At 55.1% G+C, this 16,996-nt stretch overlaps 8 protein-coding genes across 8 annotated transcripts; 6 read left to right on the forward strand and 2 right to left on the reverse strand.

Moving 5' to 3' along the window:
* Positions 1 to 170: 170 nt before the first annotated feature.
* On the forward strand, positions 171 to 1,421 carry IWZ02DRAFT_111192 (uncharacterized protein). The gene has a single exon (XM_066761363.1). It carries the CDS (start codon positions 407 to 409, stop codon positions 998 to 1,000), a length of 594 nt encoding a protein of 197 aa, XP_066618235.1. The 5' UTR covers positions 171 to 406; the 3' UTR covers positions 1,001 to 1,421.
* On the forward strand, positions 1,025 to 1,453 carry IWZ02DRAFT_494580 (uncharacterized protein; the record flags this gene model as incomplete). The annotated part of the gene is made up of 1 exon (XM_066770038.1): positions 1,025 to 1,453. One exon carries the CDS (start codon positions 1,025 to 1,027, stop codon positions 1,451 to 1,453), a length of 429 nt encoding a protein of 142 aa, XP_066618236.1.
* A 2,419-nt stretch (positions 1,454 to 3,872) lies between these two features.
* On the reverse strand, positions 3,873 to 4,814 carry IWZ02DRAFT_111324 (uncharacterized protein). The gene is made up of 3 exons (XM_066761364.1): positions 4,263 to 4,814; positions 4,070 to 4,198; positions 3,873 to 3,953 (listed from the first exon to the last, which is right to left on the reverse strand). The coding sequence occupies exons 1-2, from the start codon at positions 4,645 to 4,647 to the stop codon at positions 4,128 to 4,130; spliced, it is 456 nt and encodes a 151-aa protein (XP_066618237.1). The 5' UTR covers positions 4,648 to 4,814; the 3' UTR covers positions 3,873 to 3,953; positions 4,070 to 4,127.
* Positions 4,815 to 5,574: 760 nt separating this feature from the next.
* Positions 5,575 to 7,028, forward strand: IWZ02DRAFT_463981 (uncharacterized protein). Its single transcript, XM_066768375.1, has 2 exons — positions 5,575 to 5,865; positions 5,916 to 7,028. Exon 2 carries the CDS (start codon positions 5,970 to 5,972, stop codon positions 6,690 to 6,692), a length of 723 nt encoding a protein of 240 aa, XP_066618238.1. The 5' UTR covers positions 5,575 to 5,865; positions 5,916 to 5,969; the 3' UTR covers positions 6,693 to 7,028.
* IWZ02DRAFT_111141 (histone deacetylase 1-like protein) lies at positions 7,004 to 9,434 on the forward strand. The gene is made up of 4 exons (XM_066761362.1): positions 7,004 to 7,395; positions 7,455 to 7,755; positions 7,802 to 8,343; positions 8,549 to 9,434. The coding sequence occupies exons 1-4, from the start codon at positions 7,246 to 7,248 to the stop codon at positions 9,194 to 9,196; spliced, it is 1,641 nt and encodes a 546-aa protein (XP_066618239.1). The 5' UTR covers positions 7,004 to 7,245; the 3' UTR covers positions 9,197 to 9,434.
* Positions 9,435 to 10,037: 603 nt separating this feature from the next.
* IWZ02DRAFT_111376 (uncharacterized protein) lies at positions 10,038 to 13,075 on the forward strand. The gene is made up of 2 exons (XM_066761365.1): positions 10,038 to 10,797; positions 10,846 to 13,075. Exons 1-2 carry the CDS (start codon positions 10,233 to 10,235, stop codon positions 12,867 to 12,869), a joined length of 2,589 nt encoding a protein of 862 aa, XP_066618240.1. The 5' UTR covers positions 10,038 to 10,232; the 3' UTR covers positions 12,870 to 13,075.
* A 417-nt stretch (positions 13,076 to 13,492) lies between these two features.
* IWZ02DRAFT_485496 (uncharacterized protein) lies at positions 13,493 to 14,347 on the forward strand. Its single transcript, XM_066769225.1, has 2 exons — positions 13,493 to 14,208; positions 14,266 to 14,347. The coding sequence occupies exon 1, from the start codon at positions 13,754 to 13,756 to the stop codon at positions 14,135 to 14,137; it is 384 nt and encodes a 127-aa protein (XP_066618241.1). The 5' UTR covers positions 13,493 to 13,753; the 3' UTR covers positions 14,138 to 14,208; positions 14,266 to 14,347.
* A 325-nt stretch (positions 14,348 to 14,672) lies between these two features.
* IWZ02DRAFT_111422 (uncharacterized protein) lies at positions 14,673 to 16,849 on the reverse strand. The gene is made up of 5 exons (XM_066761371.1): positions 16,610 to 16,849; positions 16,244 to 16,554; positions 16,065 to 16,196; positions 15,915 to 16,020; positions 14,673 to 15,862 (listed from the first exon to the last, which is right to left on the reverse strand). The coding sequence occupies exons 1-5, from the start codon at positions 16,714 to 16,716 to the stop codon at positions 14,881 to 14,883; spliced, it is 1,638 nt and encodes a 545-aa protein (XP_066618242.1). The 5' UTR covers positions 16,717 to 16,849; the 3' UTR covers positions 14,673 to 14,880.
* Positions 16,850 to 16,996: the final 147 nt, after the last annotated feature.

Below are 16,996 nucleotides of genomic sequence, written 5' to 3' on the forward strand. Positions count from 1 at the left end.
AAACGTCGAAAAAGCTCTCCAGAGAGTCGAGTACGGCCGCGGGTTGATCTTGGGGCATTTGATTGACAGGAAAGACGACATTACAGGCATGAGAGAAAAGCATGTTGACCTTGCCCAAAGCTATCCGGATCTCCGGGACAGGGCATTTCGTCCCATCGCGGAGGAGAGGCTAAGCGTCAATTAGGGGACGGTGGTTGAAGGTCAGGAAAGCTCACTTGAAGTTGCGCGATTGCGAAAAGGAGATTCGCCGCCAGCACGGCTTCGAGAACTTCCAGAAGCCAAATTCTCTGGAAGAGCTCCAGTGGTGCGCAACTCACGGCCCCATTGTTGTTGTGAACGTCACTTGTTTGAGTTCTGACGCCGTCATCCTCACCAAGTCTAAAGTGGCCACCATACCACTCCCAGAATGATGACCGATATTCCACAGCTCTTCCAAGGTGCTCTGGGAAGATATGCAGCTGGGATGAGGACGTCCAATACGACGATTGATGATTCAAATTCCTTCGCTTTCGATGAACCAGTAGGAAGAAGTGGCTCCAGCACAAAGAATTGGTCAAGGCTGAGTCAACCTATTGAGAAAGATCTCGGGGGGCCGAGTAACACTGAGTTGCTCACCTGGCTATGGAAATCGTGCGTCCGTCCGGTGATCAGGAAGCTTCAAGACCTCGACATATCGCCCGACACAGCGGGGAATCTGGAGCCCGATCAACACGAAGCCTTTTGGAACTCGGCCAGCACGTGTCTGGATTGGATGAAGCCATCGTACGCTCCGACGATTAGAGCACTGAAGTATGCGAGAGCACGAGCCAAGATGGCACAGCTGGATGAGAGGCCTGCTGTTTTGGTAGTCATCATGCCGTCGACACCCGGCCAGTCCGACTTGACCGGAGTCTTGCGAGAGAAGGCCGCGGTCCAAGCAGCCGCGGCCAACTTTCAAGTAAACAGTCTGCCGGACTATCCTGCCGCCGATGCTGTCCTGGCAAGCCTCCCTGGATCATAAGTCGTCCACTTCGCATGCCACGGCATGTCCGACCCGGTCAATCTCGACGAAAGCCACATTCTCCTCCAGAAGAGAGTAATACCGGACAAACCCACCGTCGGAAACATCCTGGACAACACGGCGCCCGACGGATCCGAGAACTGGCTGGTCTATCTGTCAGCATGCTCAACAGCCCATGTAAAAGCCGACAAGATAGGCGACGAAAACCTGCATCTGGCCAGCACCTTCCAGGTCACCGAATTTTGCTCACGCTATCGGTTCCCTGTGGTCGGCGGACGGCAACATTTGCGTCGAGATTGCATGTCTCTTTTTTACCAAGGGCTTTCAAAGTACTCTGGAGATGAGCGCAAGCTTGCCGTTGCTCACGCGTTGCGCGAGGCGGTGATCCAAATTAGGAACCAGCACTACAACAGCCCTGCTCTTTGGGCACCTTCTATTCATTTTCGCGCGTAGGAGGTTCCCGGGTTTGAATCATTGGGAACAGATCGTGAGCGGGGTAAACTTGGTGCTTCGTTCGTGAACAATTCCTGCAGAGTATACAGAAAAGATTCAGAACAGGCATGATGAGGTTAGAGCCTACTCAACGTCTTTGTGTGTATCAAAGGAGTTCACTACCGCGACAAGTGGCTAGATTTGTGTGTTAGTAGGGCTTCATTGGTACGTTGCAGATGAAGAAGCCCGCCGAGGCGCGTCAGTCCGTTTCCGTCTCCTCCGCCCCACAGGTTAGCTTCTGCGAGAGAGCTTCCTTCTCGCTGATCATGATTGCCATGATATCTATGAAGAGTGCTCATTTTGAAGGTCGTTTGTGGTGAGGTGACGGCGGCGGCGGCGGCGGCGGCAAAATCAAAACCTCGACAACGTTGACGATGGCAGCGGCAAGCGACATGTTGGCACCCGGCTGCGGAGCCTCCCAGAAAGCGAGTGAGAGCTGAACTGGAGTGGTTGATTGCTTACAGCACCGTTTATGGTGAAGTGACGGCGACGGCAGCAGCCTGGCAACATCTGTAACTCCGCGACGACAACATCAGCAAGAGCAAGCAAGGCCTACGATTCCACCGCCTGCATGCACAACCCTCAAACCCTTCGTCAAATGCCAAAGATGCAGCCACCATTACATCACCAGCGGGTCCAACCTGACAGATTTGGGAGGGCGAAGGGCCATTTAGCTACCTAGCGCCTGAAACAGTCTAAATTGTAAGTCTGGTGGTGGTAAACGGCTAATGGTCTGGAGTTCGATTCTTGTCGGTGTCTCGAGCCCCAGGCAGTGAGGGATACTTCTTCCGTCCTGAACCCTGCGGACAGATGTAGGCTGTGGGATTCGGTCCATGGCTGAACTGTTTTGTCTTTTTTGCTCTGGATCTTTGACTCTTTTTGCCACTTCCGATCAGTGGTGGTGGTGGTAGTAGTGAATGAACTACATGTAGGATGCGTCTGCTTGATCTTACACGCTATTTTCCTGTGGCGCAGAACCTCTTTCTTGCACGGTATCTCTCACATCACCTCCTGCGAAAGGCCCTCCTGAATCATTTCACACGCCGCTCTTACGGGACGTGATGGCCTTCCCCGGCTTTGACGGCTTGAATTCCAGCCCAGCCCCGGTCAGGAGAACCACTGGTTGCGCAAGACTGGAATACTCCATGTGCGCGTGATGCCCGAGCAACAATGTTTGCACATGGATGCTCCCTATCCGAGGACGTACTGCAGTAATGATGCTTTGAAGATCTATGCTCTCAGCTGAGCAGAGTGTGGGGGGAGAGGAGCAGAAGGGAGAGTTTTTGTACTCTAGGTATGACGTCCGCATATTGCACAACCAGACCGCCGCGTGAGCGCAGTGACTCAAGACCAAGACCACGTGGAGGAGGCATGAGAGCATCAAAAGGGTGAGGGGCGAGGGCGAGGGCGCGCAACGAGTCGTGGGGAAGCTTCTACTCAACGAAGTGCCTTCTTGGAGTATAAAGGCGAGACCTCGTGAATATCGACAACCCGTTAGCAGCAACAGTATAATCCTGTAATCGTGGCAACAAGAATTCTCAGCACCGGGACTGATGCCAACTCTACTGCGATTGTCGGCGAGATCTTCCTGCTCTTTGCACATTGCTCCAAATCTAGTCAGTCAGGCTTCGAAGGTTCAAACTACCGACCACCATCATCAGAGCTAAGTGCTGCAATGAAGGCTCCTCATTACCGAACATCGTGATGGGGACAACACCCATGGCCAAGGTGTTGGCAGGTCCTCTCGCAAAATGAAGAGGAAGCAATGCGTATGAAAAGGCAAACACAGAGCACCAGTGTGCAGGTTGAAGTTCATCTTGCCTTTCCAAAGCACGCAGGCGGCTTTTGGGGAGTGGGGCGAGATTATGGGGTGACAGGACAAATTTTAAATACTGGGGGCTTTGAGGTAGGGCCAATACTCCACGTGCACATGATGACCAACGCACGCGATCGGGACAGACACTTGCCATGGCCATGCGTGGCTCCTTGCCGTAAGAGCTTGTAACGATGATGTCGAGATTCGTGGGTAGTTAATGGATTGATCATGTCGTTAATCTTTGCCGTTATCCCGAATACGTATGTTGCTTGTTTGAGTGAAGGAAAGATGTGAAGCAGTGTTGAGCCGCCGTGAAAATGATGAAATCCGCCGCAAAGGAACCAAAAGGGGATAATCAAACACCAACGCGGGAAAGGTGAGATGTTGGAGAAGAAATAGGAGGGAATTTTCGAGTTGGGAAACATGACTGTGTGATTATTTCTAGTTTTGCATTCCGTCCTTTTTGTAATGTCTTTGAGAAGCGTTCGGGGGAGTAGAGAATGGCAATGGATGGGGTATAGCTGTAGACACAATGAAAAATGAAAGTCGAGGAGGTGGCGATTGGAAATAAGAAGTCGTAAACGTCATATAGTGTCGTATACTCTTTAGATGTTGAAGTTTTCGCGGGAGACGTATGATTTTGGTCTTGTCGGAAGAAAAATGCTATCAGTGGGCGTCGAAAGAAATAGCACACCCTGGGTTTAGCTGCAGTTGTGGACGACAGCTTCCCAGGCGCAACTGGGGCAGTGGATGAATGCTACCTCAGCCGCAACATTTCTTTTGACATCCACTACGACAGCCTTGCATTAAAGCTGCAAGTCACGCCACATTCCAGGCCACGATGACTTGTGTGACCATATTGAACAACCTCTGCAGGTCAAACAAAATACCTGGCCAGCTTAGCCAAGCTCATGAAGCTCTGGAAATTCAAGCCCTCGCGGTCATAGTCCCTACCATAGCCGGTACTGCCATAGTAGCCGCTGCTGTAGCTCCGCGAACCGAAATTGCTCAGACCGGGACCGCCGAGGGCGCCGTTCAATGCCCGCGGCAGGCTGATGCCGTACTGCCGCAAGATTCCATGAAGCGCGCCGCTGCTGAGGAGCGGCCCGAGGACCATGAAAAAGAGCTTAATCGGGTGGCGCCGGGCATAGTCGTAGAGCTCGCGCAGCAGACGCCGGAGCTGATGGAGCAGCCGTTGGATGTATCCGTCGCGCGGGCGTCGCTTGTAGTACGAGGACGAATGCGAATGGGTGGAATAATGGCTGCCGGGCCCGCGCGAGTACGAGGGACGGTAGGTCGAGTGGGAAGAGTATGGAGAACGAGAATTGAACCAGGCCATGGTTGAATGAGAGTGATGGCTGGGGCGCACAACGCGGTAGCGACGAACGGTAGCCGTGGTTGCGGTTGAAGCGGTCTTATGCCCAACGGCGCGACAGGGTATCTGGCGATGAGCAAGGTCGATACAGCCCAAAGAGGCGAGCTGGATTGACAGCGAGGAGGGCGAAGATTGTAGATCAACGAATGGCGTGGGAGATGTGAGGGAATCCGCACGTCTAGTTACAGCGGTCGTGTTGGAAAAAGGGCCGACGTTAGGCACGAGGTAAGGCGGATCACAGGCGGCAAGTGGAGACTTCAACAGCTGTCAATTGCAAATTCGACAAGGTGCAGCAGTGGTCAAAACCGGTGAGAGCAAAAGGGAAGAGTGGTGGAGGATCCGAGTCGAAGAAAAGTGTGGAGGCGAGTACGGCAGGGACTCGAGTCGGGACTAGAGATGCAAGGCGCCCGGGAGGTCAAGGGCACGAATGAGAGGGGCTGAGGATGCCGCGCCATGGCTCTACCCCAATGCCACGGGGCTCGCGATGCTGGACCGGAGGATACATGCGGAGCGTGGTTGGGATGGCGCAAAGACAGTTGCACAACGTCTGGCTGGGCTCGACTGTTGGAGAGAGAGAGGGAGGGAGAGGTCAAAGGCGATGATGGTTGCAGGATGCGGGTTTTTGACTGATCATCTGAGGACGTCCATCCTTGCAGCGTCGCGGATGCAGCTTTAGCCTCCGCCGCCGCAAACAGAGGGGCCAGCTTCCAAAGGCAATTGTTCTCTTGATGATGTTGAATGCACAGACGGGGAGGTTCCCTGATGTGGAGACGGAGCGGACCGGCTGGGCGTTGTGCTTTGAGCGGGTAGGGGTGGTCGAGGCTTTGCTCGTGGCCCATGTGGAGTCGCAGTACGCATGCAGTTTGCAGATGCAGATGTGAGAGTATGCGAGGGAGCAGCTTGAGGTCGACGAAAGTGTGAGGAATTCCGGCGTCTTGGACAGTCGAGTGGGCGAGGTGAGTCGAAGAGCAGGAGAAGAAATTGAAAGAATGCCTCAGGCAACACGTGCCAGGAGACCCGACCCTGCCTGCCCGGGCCCGGGCCCGAGCGGTGGCGACGTCATTGCCGACATCTTCAGGTTGTTCCAGTCACGTCTCCTCTCTAGCACGAGGTCCTGGCCCAACATCCATATCAACCTTCTGTCCTGCTCCCCCTTCGCACGATTATCCGTCGACATGTCCAGTAAGTCCGTCTCTCCACCGTACCGCAAGCGCAATGCTGACCTTTCCCAGCTCCAGATTATTGTAAGGCAATAATGAATTCGCCACGAAGCTCATCTAACCACCATGCCAGACAAGATTCTCGACGTGTCGCCGACTGCGTCGCAACAGCAGATTCGCGATGCCTACAAAAAGGCCGCCCTGAAACATCATCCCGACCGTGTGCCCGCCGACTCGCCAGACCGCGCCTCGCGCACCAAGCGATTCCAGCTGATCAACGACGCATACTACACTCTGTGCGATCCTCAACGCCGACGCGACTATGATCTCGCTCGAAAACACAACAACTATAGCGGAGGTTTCGAAGACAGCGATCCCGAGGAGGAGATTCCGCAAGCCAACACCAGTGGCACGCAGGGACAAGGCGGCGCGGGCGCGGGTTTTGCGGGTTTTGGGAGCTTCCCGTGGTCGTCCTTCTTTGGCAGCGGCTCCAACACCAACGCCAACGCCAACGCCGGCCCTGCTCCAGACTCGCGCAGCAACGAGCAGTTTGGCAGCGTTTTTGAGGAAATGTTGCGCGAGGAGGGCATGGCCGAGGGCGAGCGCGCGCAACCCACGGGCAAGTTTTGGAGCATGGTCGGTGGTCTCAGCGGAGGAGCCATGGGCTTCATCATCGCCAATTTTGCAGGTGCCGTGGCAGGCGTAGTCGCCGGCAGCAAATTGGGGGCGGTGCGGGATGCCAGGGGCAAGAGCGTCTATGCCGTTTTCCAAGAGCTGCCGCAGGCTGACAAGGCGAGGATGCTCAGCGACCTTGCCAGCAAAGTCTTTGCTCATGCCGTGGGCTCATGATGCATGGGCCGGACATTTACGACGAATGATTTGTGATATCCCTTTTTCGGCGTTGGACATGGTTGAGCAAACATTGGCCGACGCAATAATACTGGAGAGGTCGGTGGACGACGCGTTTGGTTTGGGAGGTAAACTGTCGGATTGATATTTAGAGTTGAAGCATCCATGGACACCAAGGTCTTGAGGAAGATGAAGTTGTCGTTTCGACCGGGAGTCTTCTCATGAATCAGTGCAGGGTGCTGCAGGAACCGAGCTCTGTCCGAGCGGCCCGCGTCATATCGACGAGGGTCTAGCGGTAGTCCACCCACAGCATGCATCATGCATCGACACATTTCCATCCCATCTCACCTTTCTCCAACTCACGCTGCCAAACCTCCCCAGGCCTTCCACCTGCGCCACTTTGGCCAGCGGGAAAGTCATCTCCGCAGCTTGTCAGCTACTCCGCCCCTGCCTTTCTTTCCGCCGCTCTCTTGTAAATCCTCCATCACACTAAAACTACCAGCCTTGACCCTTGAACTTGCACTTTTCCCGTCTTCTCTTGCAACCCGCCAAAATGTCCAACAAGACGCGCATAGCGTACATGTACGATCCAGACGTTGGCTGCTACGATTATGAGCCCGGCCATTGCATGAAGCCTTTTCGCATCCGCATGACCCACGATCTGGTCATGTCCTACGGGCTCTATCGCAACATGGAGGTTTACGTACGTCAAGCCTCCCGCGCAACGCTGCACAAGGCGCCCTTTGACTTTTTATTTTGTAGCGCGCCAAACCTGCCACAAGCCTGGAAATGACCCAGTTCCACACCGACGAATATATTGAATTTCTCAAGCGCGTCACTCCCGATACTATCGGCAACTGCCAGCAGGAAGCCCTCAAGTACGACATTAGCGGTGACTGTCCCGTATTCGATGGCCTGTTCGAGTTTTGCTCCATCAGCGCAGGTGGATCGATGGAAGGAGCGGCGCGCCTCAATCGTGGACGATGCGACATTGCGGTCAACTGGGCTGGCGGTCTCCACCACGCCAAAAAGGGCCAGGCCGGCGGTTTCTGCTACGTCAATGGTGTGTTCCATGTACGGACAGCGCGGGCGACGACTGACAAGCGCAGACATTGTACTGGCGATTCTGGAGCTCTTGCGCGTGTACCAACGGGTGCTTTACATCGACATTGACATTCACCACGGAGACGGCGTCGAGGAGGCCTTTTATACAACCGATCGAGTAATGACTTGCTCATTCCACAAGTTTGGCGAATTCTACCCTGGTACCGGCCACCTGTCAGACATTGGAATCGGCTCGGGCAAAAAGTACGCCGTCAATGTACCACTGCGCGATGGTATTGACGATGCGGCGTACAAGAGAATTTTCGAGTCGGTCATAACCGAAGTCATGAAGTGCTACAGGCCGGAAGCTGTGGTCCTCCAATGCGGCGCCGATAGTTTGTCTGGAGATCGCCTTGGAAGCTTCAACTTGAGTATGGAAGGCCATGCGAATTGTGTGAAATTTGTGAAGAGCTTTGGGCTTCCGACGATGCTCCTGGGTGGCGGCGGCTACAGCATTCGCAACGTCGCCCGAACCTGGGCTTTTGAGACTGCTCAGGCGGTTGGAGACAATGTCAGCAAAGTCTTGCCGTTCAGTGACTATTACGAGGTAAGTCTTTTGTACGCTTTTTCGTGGCAGGGGTGGGCATAGTTGGCGAAAAGATAACTCCTGGCACTTTGCTGCATCTTGCACTCTTTCATCGCTCTGGATGGAGCCAAGGAGCCATCGTCCACTTTTTCTAGACCTAAAGAGTGTCAGAGAGGGGGGGATGGAGAACAGGTGAGATTGCTTGGACTGAGCTAACTTAGAGCAGTATTACTGCCCGGAATATTTGCTGGACGTGCCTAGGTCTAATATGAGCAACGACAATACCCCTGATTATTTGACCAAGATTCAGACCACCATTGCCGAGCGCTTGCGCACTCTCCCTTTTGCGCCATCAGTCCAGATGCAAGACGTGCCGCGCGAGAGCCTGGGGGGTGCTGAAGAAGACGACGAATTGCTTGCAGACTTGGACGCCGACGAGAACATGGACGTCAGAATGACCGAGTTGCAGCAAGACAAGACCGTCGAACACGACAACGAGTTCTACGACAGTGATCTCGATGACGAGAGAAATGAGCACGCAGCAACGAAACCCAAGCGTGAAGAGGTCTCTGATGAAGAAATGGCGGACGCTGTCGAGGTCGACGACAATGGCAACGCCGACACCAATGGAACTGCAAACGAAGAAACCCCTGTCCGCTCGCGAAGCTCCATTGTCCGCCCAAGCAAGACGTCAGCCGTGGTGTTGGAGGAAAATGGCATTTCCTCGGGTTCCACGGGAGTCCTCCCTGGAACCGGCAACACGGCCACGCCGCCTGGGAGTATACCTTCAGATCATCCGGCGCCAGAGAGCAATGATGTAGAAAGCTCTCACAGCAATGTCCATGGAGTTTCATCGCCAGCAGAGGCCAACTAGGGGCGAACTTTTTGTTTCTTTTGTCAGCATCAGCAGGTACTCGAGTGTATGCACGCAAGGCGCTGGGAGTTGGAGGGCATGCGCGGGCATATGAGCGTTTTGGCATATTCCGATTGGCTGTTCTCGGTCTTGGTTTCTTGTTTCTAAGGTTTTGATTTGCAGCTTTTGATCGCCAAGTTCGTGGCATCCTTATTCCTGTGGAAGCCGATTTTATACCCGAAGGCTTCCTGAATTGAGCTTGCGGCTTTGTTTCCTTTTGCATTCTGATGACATCTCAGTAGAAAAAACCTGCTGGTGGAGGTTCAGGGGGGCTCTTGCGCCAACTACGGGTGGTGAGTGTGACGTCAGGGGTGAGCAGTTACATGTACATGTACATGTAGTTCCTTCCATCAGGCCCGTCTCTGCTCGCGTCGTCTCCTAAATGTAGACAACACAACACCACGGTTCTAGCCATCTTCACATGCTTATCTGTAGTTCTACCTCCTCGCAGTGGGTGTCGAAAGGACGTTCCCCGAACCTACTGTAGTAGTATTGATAGATCTCTGAGCGTGTCTGATGGCCGTCGAAAGCTTCCTGGGTGCAGCTGTGATAGTTGGTGGATGCTCTCTGAATGCAGAATTAACACTTCTTTTGAATCCCATCGCCCTGCCTCTGAAAAGGGTGCTACCCCTGAAAATGTCACCTCTCAAAACCAACACCAAATGACACCATCCCTTTAACCCCGAAGTTCCCCCGAATACTGCCATCCCCTTACGCGGCAATAAAGGCGGTGTGAAGCATTCTGGTCGGACAATCAATCATCCGCTGGTCTTGGCTCCGTGAGGCCCTCTGAGCCTGGACCAATGGACCCATTGCCGTTCCAAGCTCAAGTGGATTCCAAGCTCACCTTCCTTCATCAAACAGTCCTGACCCTCAATCCTTTCTGGCTGTACTACCTCGCCATGGTCCCGTGATTGCGCCCGGCAGTACGACTCGAACCGCAACTTTGCCGAACCTGGGAGCTTAGCGTAGCTTGCTCAAGCACCTGAAACCCGCCATGTCCCAACCGCCCTCTGCTTCAGCACCGCGGACCGACGAACCCGACCCCAGAAACAGCCTTCGACACGTCCTCCAGGCTGATCCGCCAGCTGAAGCCTCCGACATGCCTACGCCCGTCAAACACGAGGCTCCTCCCAGCCAGGCTGACGAACACGACACGGTCGACGAATCCAGAGGAAAAGGCAAGGCCCCCGAAGACGGTCCCATGTACACTTCAACCACGACCACGACGCGACGCAACGCTAACGGTAGCGTGTCGTCGGTTTACTCAGGGAACAAGATAAGGCATCTCAAGAAAGACGATGGCGTGCCATTGTGGAGAAAAGACATTCAGTACGATTTCCTCAAGGCCGTCTTCGATGACCAGAAGCGCGTCTTCCACAAGGTGTCGGATGGCACGTCGGGGCACACCTTTGCCGATATCTACCTCGACGCCATGGCGAAAAGCAGCAAGTGCAGCAAGATCCTAAAGGACAAGCTGTTGACAGAGCGGTCGGCCGCCATCAACATGGCCATGGTCTGCTTGCTGGTGAATGTTGGCAGGATGAACACTACTCTGAACTGTGAGCAAGGCGTGTGCCGGCTTGGGGAATGATTGCTGACCTGCCCAGTCTTCCCCGAGATGCGTGCGCAGCTCCGGACGTACCACTCGATTCCATCTCTTCAAGCGCATCAAGACCCAAACGCATACAAGCAATTGCAGGATGCTCCCCGCCTCAAGTCGATTCTGAAAGGCGCGACCGAGGACACAGCGCAGCCGAGTACGATTGAAGAAATCAAGGCAACACCTGTCCCGCGTACGAACCCCGTAAACCTCATCTTCGTCCTTGCGCAATATGCCCCCAAGATTTCCGAGATCCACTTCTTCCCGCCGAGGGACTTTTTCGACCTGGTCATGCGGAGCGCTTTGAGTTCAGCAAGCCGGGCGCGTGCGTTCCTGTGGTTAATGTGGTGGTATTTGGAGAGCGACTTTTCGGAGCACGACGCGTTAAACAACCCGTTTGGCGAGGGCAAGCCGGGTTTTCCAGGAGATGCCTCGGGGGGCTTGCCGATCAAGACGCCGTCATTTGACTATCTTCCGCCGGAGGAGGAGGCCCTGGAAAACGTAGACACAGAGGAAGAAAAGGCGTATGGAGAGGAGAAGCGCAAGGAGCGAGCGGCCATTCTCGCCAGCGACACGGCGCCTGTAGTGACCGGCCCGAAGCGCGGCATCAAAAAGGGCTTCACAAACAACCCCGTCTTTTCCGTCGCCTCGGACGACGGCTCTCTCACACCTGGCCGCGAGCACCATTCTCCAGCCCCCGGTTCCTTCAGAGCAAGCGGCCGTTCCAAGCCACCTCTCAAGGCATTGCAGGCCGACTACGGCTCCGACACGGATCGCACACGCTCGGCCAGCCCGCCCAGCGTCGCCGGCTACCCTACTCGAATTACCCCCCATTTGCGCATCAACAACCTTCTCAACGACGAAGGACCAGCCACTCCTCCCGCACCAACACCACCTACTAAAGGCCCAGGCCGGGGAAATTGGGGACCTCGCAACAAGGGCACTCCGTCAACTGCTGCCAGCGGCCGCAACGCCTTCAAATCTTCCATCGACCCGGCTTCTGCTCTCGCAGGCGCTGGTCCACACGGTTTCTACCTCCCGCTCAACGGCGCAGACCCCAGCATCAACCGCAAGCGCCCTCCCACTGCTCACCAAATGGCCGTGGAACAGCACCGCAAGAAGCAGGTCGACTACATCCTCGACCGCAAGATCCGCAAGCAGCATGAGCAAGCCACGAAGAAGCGCGAGTACGAAGGCGCCATGGCACGCACCTGGAAGCGTCTCAAAATGATGCCCGACGGCTATGACAGCGAAGAGGAGTACTACGGTGCCGCTCTAGCTGCCGCTGAGAACGGTGTTGTCCTCGACTACCCGGGCCCTACCCGCAAGCCTGTTCTTGAGGCTCCCAAGTTTGCCGGCCTTTATCCTGTCCAGAGCCGCGTCGAAACTGACGACTGCGGCGAGGAAATGGCGCACTGGGCTCGCGTCTTTCGTCAGACGGGCCGTCGTCTCGACCGCTGGGAGGGCAATGGCGAGCCTGCCATCAAGAAGCAGCGCAGAGATCCCGACGCCGACTTTGAAGGTGGCTTGGCCAACAGCGCAGGCAACTCGTTTGACCAACAACATCCCTCGACCCTTCACCGCGCCACACACGATCTTGTCTGGGTTGGCGAAGATGCAGGCGCCGGCGGTCCCACTTCTGGAACCACCCGTGGCGTTGGACGTGGCCGTGGTCGCCGTAAGAAGGCATCCGCCACCACCTCGACTCGCGGTGGACGTCGCCAGCGCCAGAATGGTCTTCAAGGAGGGGGCCGCAGCAACGCCCGCGCCGCCGTCCCGCCGCTCATCCAACCTCTCATGCACGACGCCGAAGCCGCCGAGGCCGAGGTCGACAGCCAGCCTGGCGAGAGCAGCGCCGTCGGCGTTGAGGATGTCGAAGACCACGAGGGAGTCGCCGACGATGGTGACGTCGAGGACGAAGAGATGGAAGAGGCGGGCGCCGAGGCCGACGTCGAGGGTGAGATGGACGAAGAGATTGAAGGCGACGGAGGCGATGGAAGCTCTGATGATGAAGACATGGAGGGTGCTTGATTGAGATGCACGTGAGGTGGTCGACTGGCATGGATGCATTCACGGGTGGTTTTGCTTCTCTTCTCGAAGGCGACTATGGACGTCTCATTTGCTTTGGCATGGCGTGCACGGACAGATGACGAGCGTTTGACGAACGGGTGGTTATGTTGCTGGGACCGGAGCACAATCGGTAGGAATTGCTTGACTGGACGAGCAACGGGACGGCGTTTTACTCGACAAAGGGCTTGCTTGATTGCTTCAATGGGGTCGATCGACATGGGGTCGGCCTTTCTTGTTCTTCTTCACTTTACTTTTGCTTCGTCTTGCTGGCTTTCTTCTCCCGCGTCAAAGCGGGAGCATTCATGGGGATGGAAGCGTCGCGTTGTGAGGCACAACGTAGGTGGCTATGCGAAAAGAGGATGAATGGGACAGACTAGGTAGCTTCCTCGATGGTAATGCATGAATACCTATCTGCCGTGCTTCTCTGCGTCCCAGAAGCATTTGCTTCGGTGACGCTGACTTTTAGCCGTCTATTCTGGTAAGCTGATGGGCATGTGGGTGAGTGCCGGTTCTGTAACCGCCCAGTTGTGTGTACATTTTCACCCAAGTTTCTGCCACCACCACCACCACCACCACCACCAACCCTCCAACGTCTGCCAAACCTCAACCCAACATCCACTTACATTGCCACCTCCCCTTCGCGCCCCTCGTCCACCATCCACCATCATGTTCGAAAATTACGTGTCCACCCTCTTGCCCCTCAGATCGATAGCGCGGCCCTCATCCCATCTCCTCCCCTCCCCTCCCCTCTCACAACCCTCCTCCCGCTTGATTCTGCTCAGCCACCGCTACCCGTTTGACTCAATGGCTTCCTTGGCGAACACTCACGCGCGGCGCGGGCTCTCATGCGGTTCCGACCACCTACTGGCTCGACTAGGTCCTGCACCACGAGCAGCTACCTATGGCCGCCGTCGTGCGAGCTAGACGCCCACCGCCCAATCCCGCTACGCCCTGTCCATCCCAATTCTCAGGTGAGTAAGCTGGCTGGATCGCCGCCGCCGCTGCTGCTTCTTCCCGATGCATCGTCTGGGCAGCACGGCGGCGGCGGCGACGACGATGAGGAGGAGGAGGAGGAGGAGGAGGAGGAGGAGGAGGAGCAGCAGAAGCAGGAGCAAGAGCCAGCGGACGAAGAGACGCGCGCTCTCAAGAAGCTCGGGAGGACGAGCGCGCTTCTCTACATGTTGATTTGCACGACGGCAGACGAGAAGGTGGGGGAGGTGCTAAGGTGAGGCTCGTCGAGGCCAACGTGGCGGAGCAGTGGGGGATGATTGCTTGTTTTAGAGCTGGGTGATGGGATCGTGTGAGTCTCTTTGCTCGGACTACGTTGTTGTTGTCGTTGACTGACGTTCTGCGGCAGATGCAGTGGAGGAGGGAAGGAGGAGATGAGAAATAGTAAAAGAAGAAGTCGAATACTAGGAGGTTTATACGTATCGAGAGGGTTATTTGTGCATTTGAATGTTGTTTGCAGGTCCAGTACGTTCTGTAGTTGACATGAGAGAGTACTGCTGCTTGAATTTGAGCCAATCAGGTCCGCTGATTGCAACTTCAAACGTCGCAACCTTTTGCCGCCGTTTTAGGTTGGGTAGATGTCTGGAGGCAGTCATTCAAAATAGGTAGGGAAGAGGGAGCCAGTTCCTGTTCAACATGAGGGGTTCAGAAATCCAGTCGCCGCATGCACCACCTGTGCTATGCATCAAATGGTTCTGCTGATGTCCAACATCTCTAGAGTATTGATGGGAGGCCTGCAATTTGAACAGGAGAAAGTTTTCTGTCGACAGATGTAATTTTTTTTTTTGGAGGAAACAGGCAATCTATAGACGAAAAACGTGATTTGACATTAACAAAAGGAGACAGACATCCACCGGGTCATCATCGTCAGATGCAAGTCAGCCAGTCTAAACCCCGCCCACGCTTCCAACTAACCAACCAACCGAACCACAACATGCAAAGCGCGCAATAGACAACTCATTAATTACACCCTCGGAGGCGTGTGGCTGTCATCCCTGATGGTCTCCTCCTCAATCTGCGTGGCGTCCTTCTCGCCATCCACGACGTCGTCGTCGCCACCACCATTCTTCTTGTCGAGCGAGCCCGTCGACTCCTCGTCAAGTTCGCGGTCCAAGCTCTCGCCGTACAGCATCTTGGGGTTGAAGGAGAGCGCGCCCTTGGGGATGAAGGATGCGCTGAGGACGACGACGCAGATGATGGTGAACTGCACGCCGGCGACGTTGCGGATGGCCTCGTGGATGTTGCCGCCGTCGCTGCCGCCGGTCCGCGCGTAGACGCCGTCGATGTAGTCGCCGAGGAGGGGGTTGGCGATGGCGTAGATGACGATGTAGGTAGCGTAGAGGAAGGCCATCACGGCACCCAGAGCCGATACGTCTTTGTTCTCGTCTTCTTTTCGCGCGAGAGTGGCCTGAATGTAGGCTGCAAGGGACACATCTCCGGCCGCCCAGCTGAAAGAAACGGGCAGGAAAGTCGCCGCAACGATCCAGGCCTGGCGCACTTGGTTGGCCGGCGGGTACCAGTATGGCAGGTACCATACGATGAGGAGGGCCAGGGCGTCGAGGCGCAGCCAGGGGATGGGCGTCTTGACGAGGTTGGTGAAGAGGAAGACGAAAAGTGCGCCGAAGAGCTCGCCGAAATTGCTGCCACCGACCATGATTTGCGACCATGCCGAGTTATTGAGGTAGCGCTTGGCGACTGCGGGGGCAACGCCGTTTTCGAGGTATCGGTGAGCGTAAAGGGCGATCGAGTAGCCCGGGAGCAGCCAGACGGTCTTGCGCGAAGTGAAGATGATCTTGCCGCCCGTCCAGACAGACTTGAAGAAGAGAATTGTGCCGGTCCAGATACTCTTCAGGTAGTTGGGATTATCGACGTTTTCGAGACTGGAGACGAAGTTGAGGTTGGAAACGAAGAACCAGAATATGGCGGCGAGTGTGAAGCAGATAGGACTGCGTGATGGTTAGCAACGAGCCGAGTCAGTTGACGTGGGAGACCCCTTACGTGATGATAAAGGCCATGTTGTTTCCAAGGTTAGGAATAAGTCCCAGAGCCGTGCAAAAGGCACCTGATGTTCCACTGACTTCATAAAAAATGTGGACCAAAGCGTCTGAAAAATTAGTCTGTGTCCTGAGGCTTGAATTTTGGACTTACCCATGCGCCGCAGCTTTTGCACGTTTCCGCCAACAATATCCCTTGGAATGACACGACGAATCAATTCGACCATGCCATACGCGATGCCGGCAATGGTGTATACCGGTATCATTCCGTCAGTGTTGTAGTCGCCTATTTGGTGTGAGTTAAAATCAACCTCAAGTTTGGGACTTGCGCACCATAGTAGCTGTAGTCATCGTCGTCCGTCACGCTCGAAGGACGAATTTTTCCTCCTGTTGACGCGTCGATAATCAGGAGTAGGGCCGTCAAAACACCAAAGACGATAATGGCAGCTGACAGGACGAGCCGGGTAGGCCAGCGCTTGATCAGCGGCGCAATCAAGATCGCACCAACGCATTGAAAAGCCTGGTTCAATCCTTGGAGCAGTCCGACTCTTTGAAATGTCTTTGCCTTGACCCCTGCTTGTTCTGCCTCCCAGTCGTAGCGGTTGGTCGCCAGAGCCGTGATCGACCCGTTGAAGGCCTCTAGACTTTTTCATGTCAGAACCACATGTTTTTCCAACAAACAGCGCCTTTTTTAATCACCCGAACTTGTAACACATTATGCCTGCAATATAGAGCGCTATATTGCGTTTTTCTGCTGGAGAAAAGAGGTTCCAGCTCTCCTTGACTGAGGCGACCAGGCCCGGCATCGTGGCGGTTGACTTTGCGAAAATCGGCCGGTGGAACGGCGAGATAAACAACAGACAGGCTGCTGCCTTTTGTGAAAGAGTCCCAAGCAAATAGACTCAAACAAAATGACAAGGATTTTGCAGGTGTGCACAAACAAGCTGCATGGTCCAGTACTGGCCTTGGGCGGACAAGGAGCAGCCGCGATCTTTATCCTCTTGACGCAGATTGACGTCTCCGAAGGCAATGCAAATGAGGGAGCGGCTTTACTCTGGACCATTATCTCGCCATGACTCCCGCCCC

The sequence above is a fragment of the Phyllosticta citriasiana genome (assembly GCF_038021145.1).
Source record: "Phyllosticta citriasiana strain CBS 120426 chromosome Unknown IWZ02scaffold_18, whole genome shotgun sequence".
Classification (NCBI taxonomy): domain Eukaryota; kingdom Fungi; phylum Ascomycota; class Dothideomycetes; order Botryosphaeriales; family Phyllostictaceae; genus Phyllosticta; species Phyllosticta citriasiana.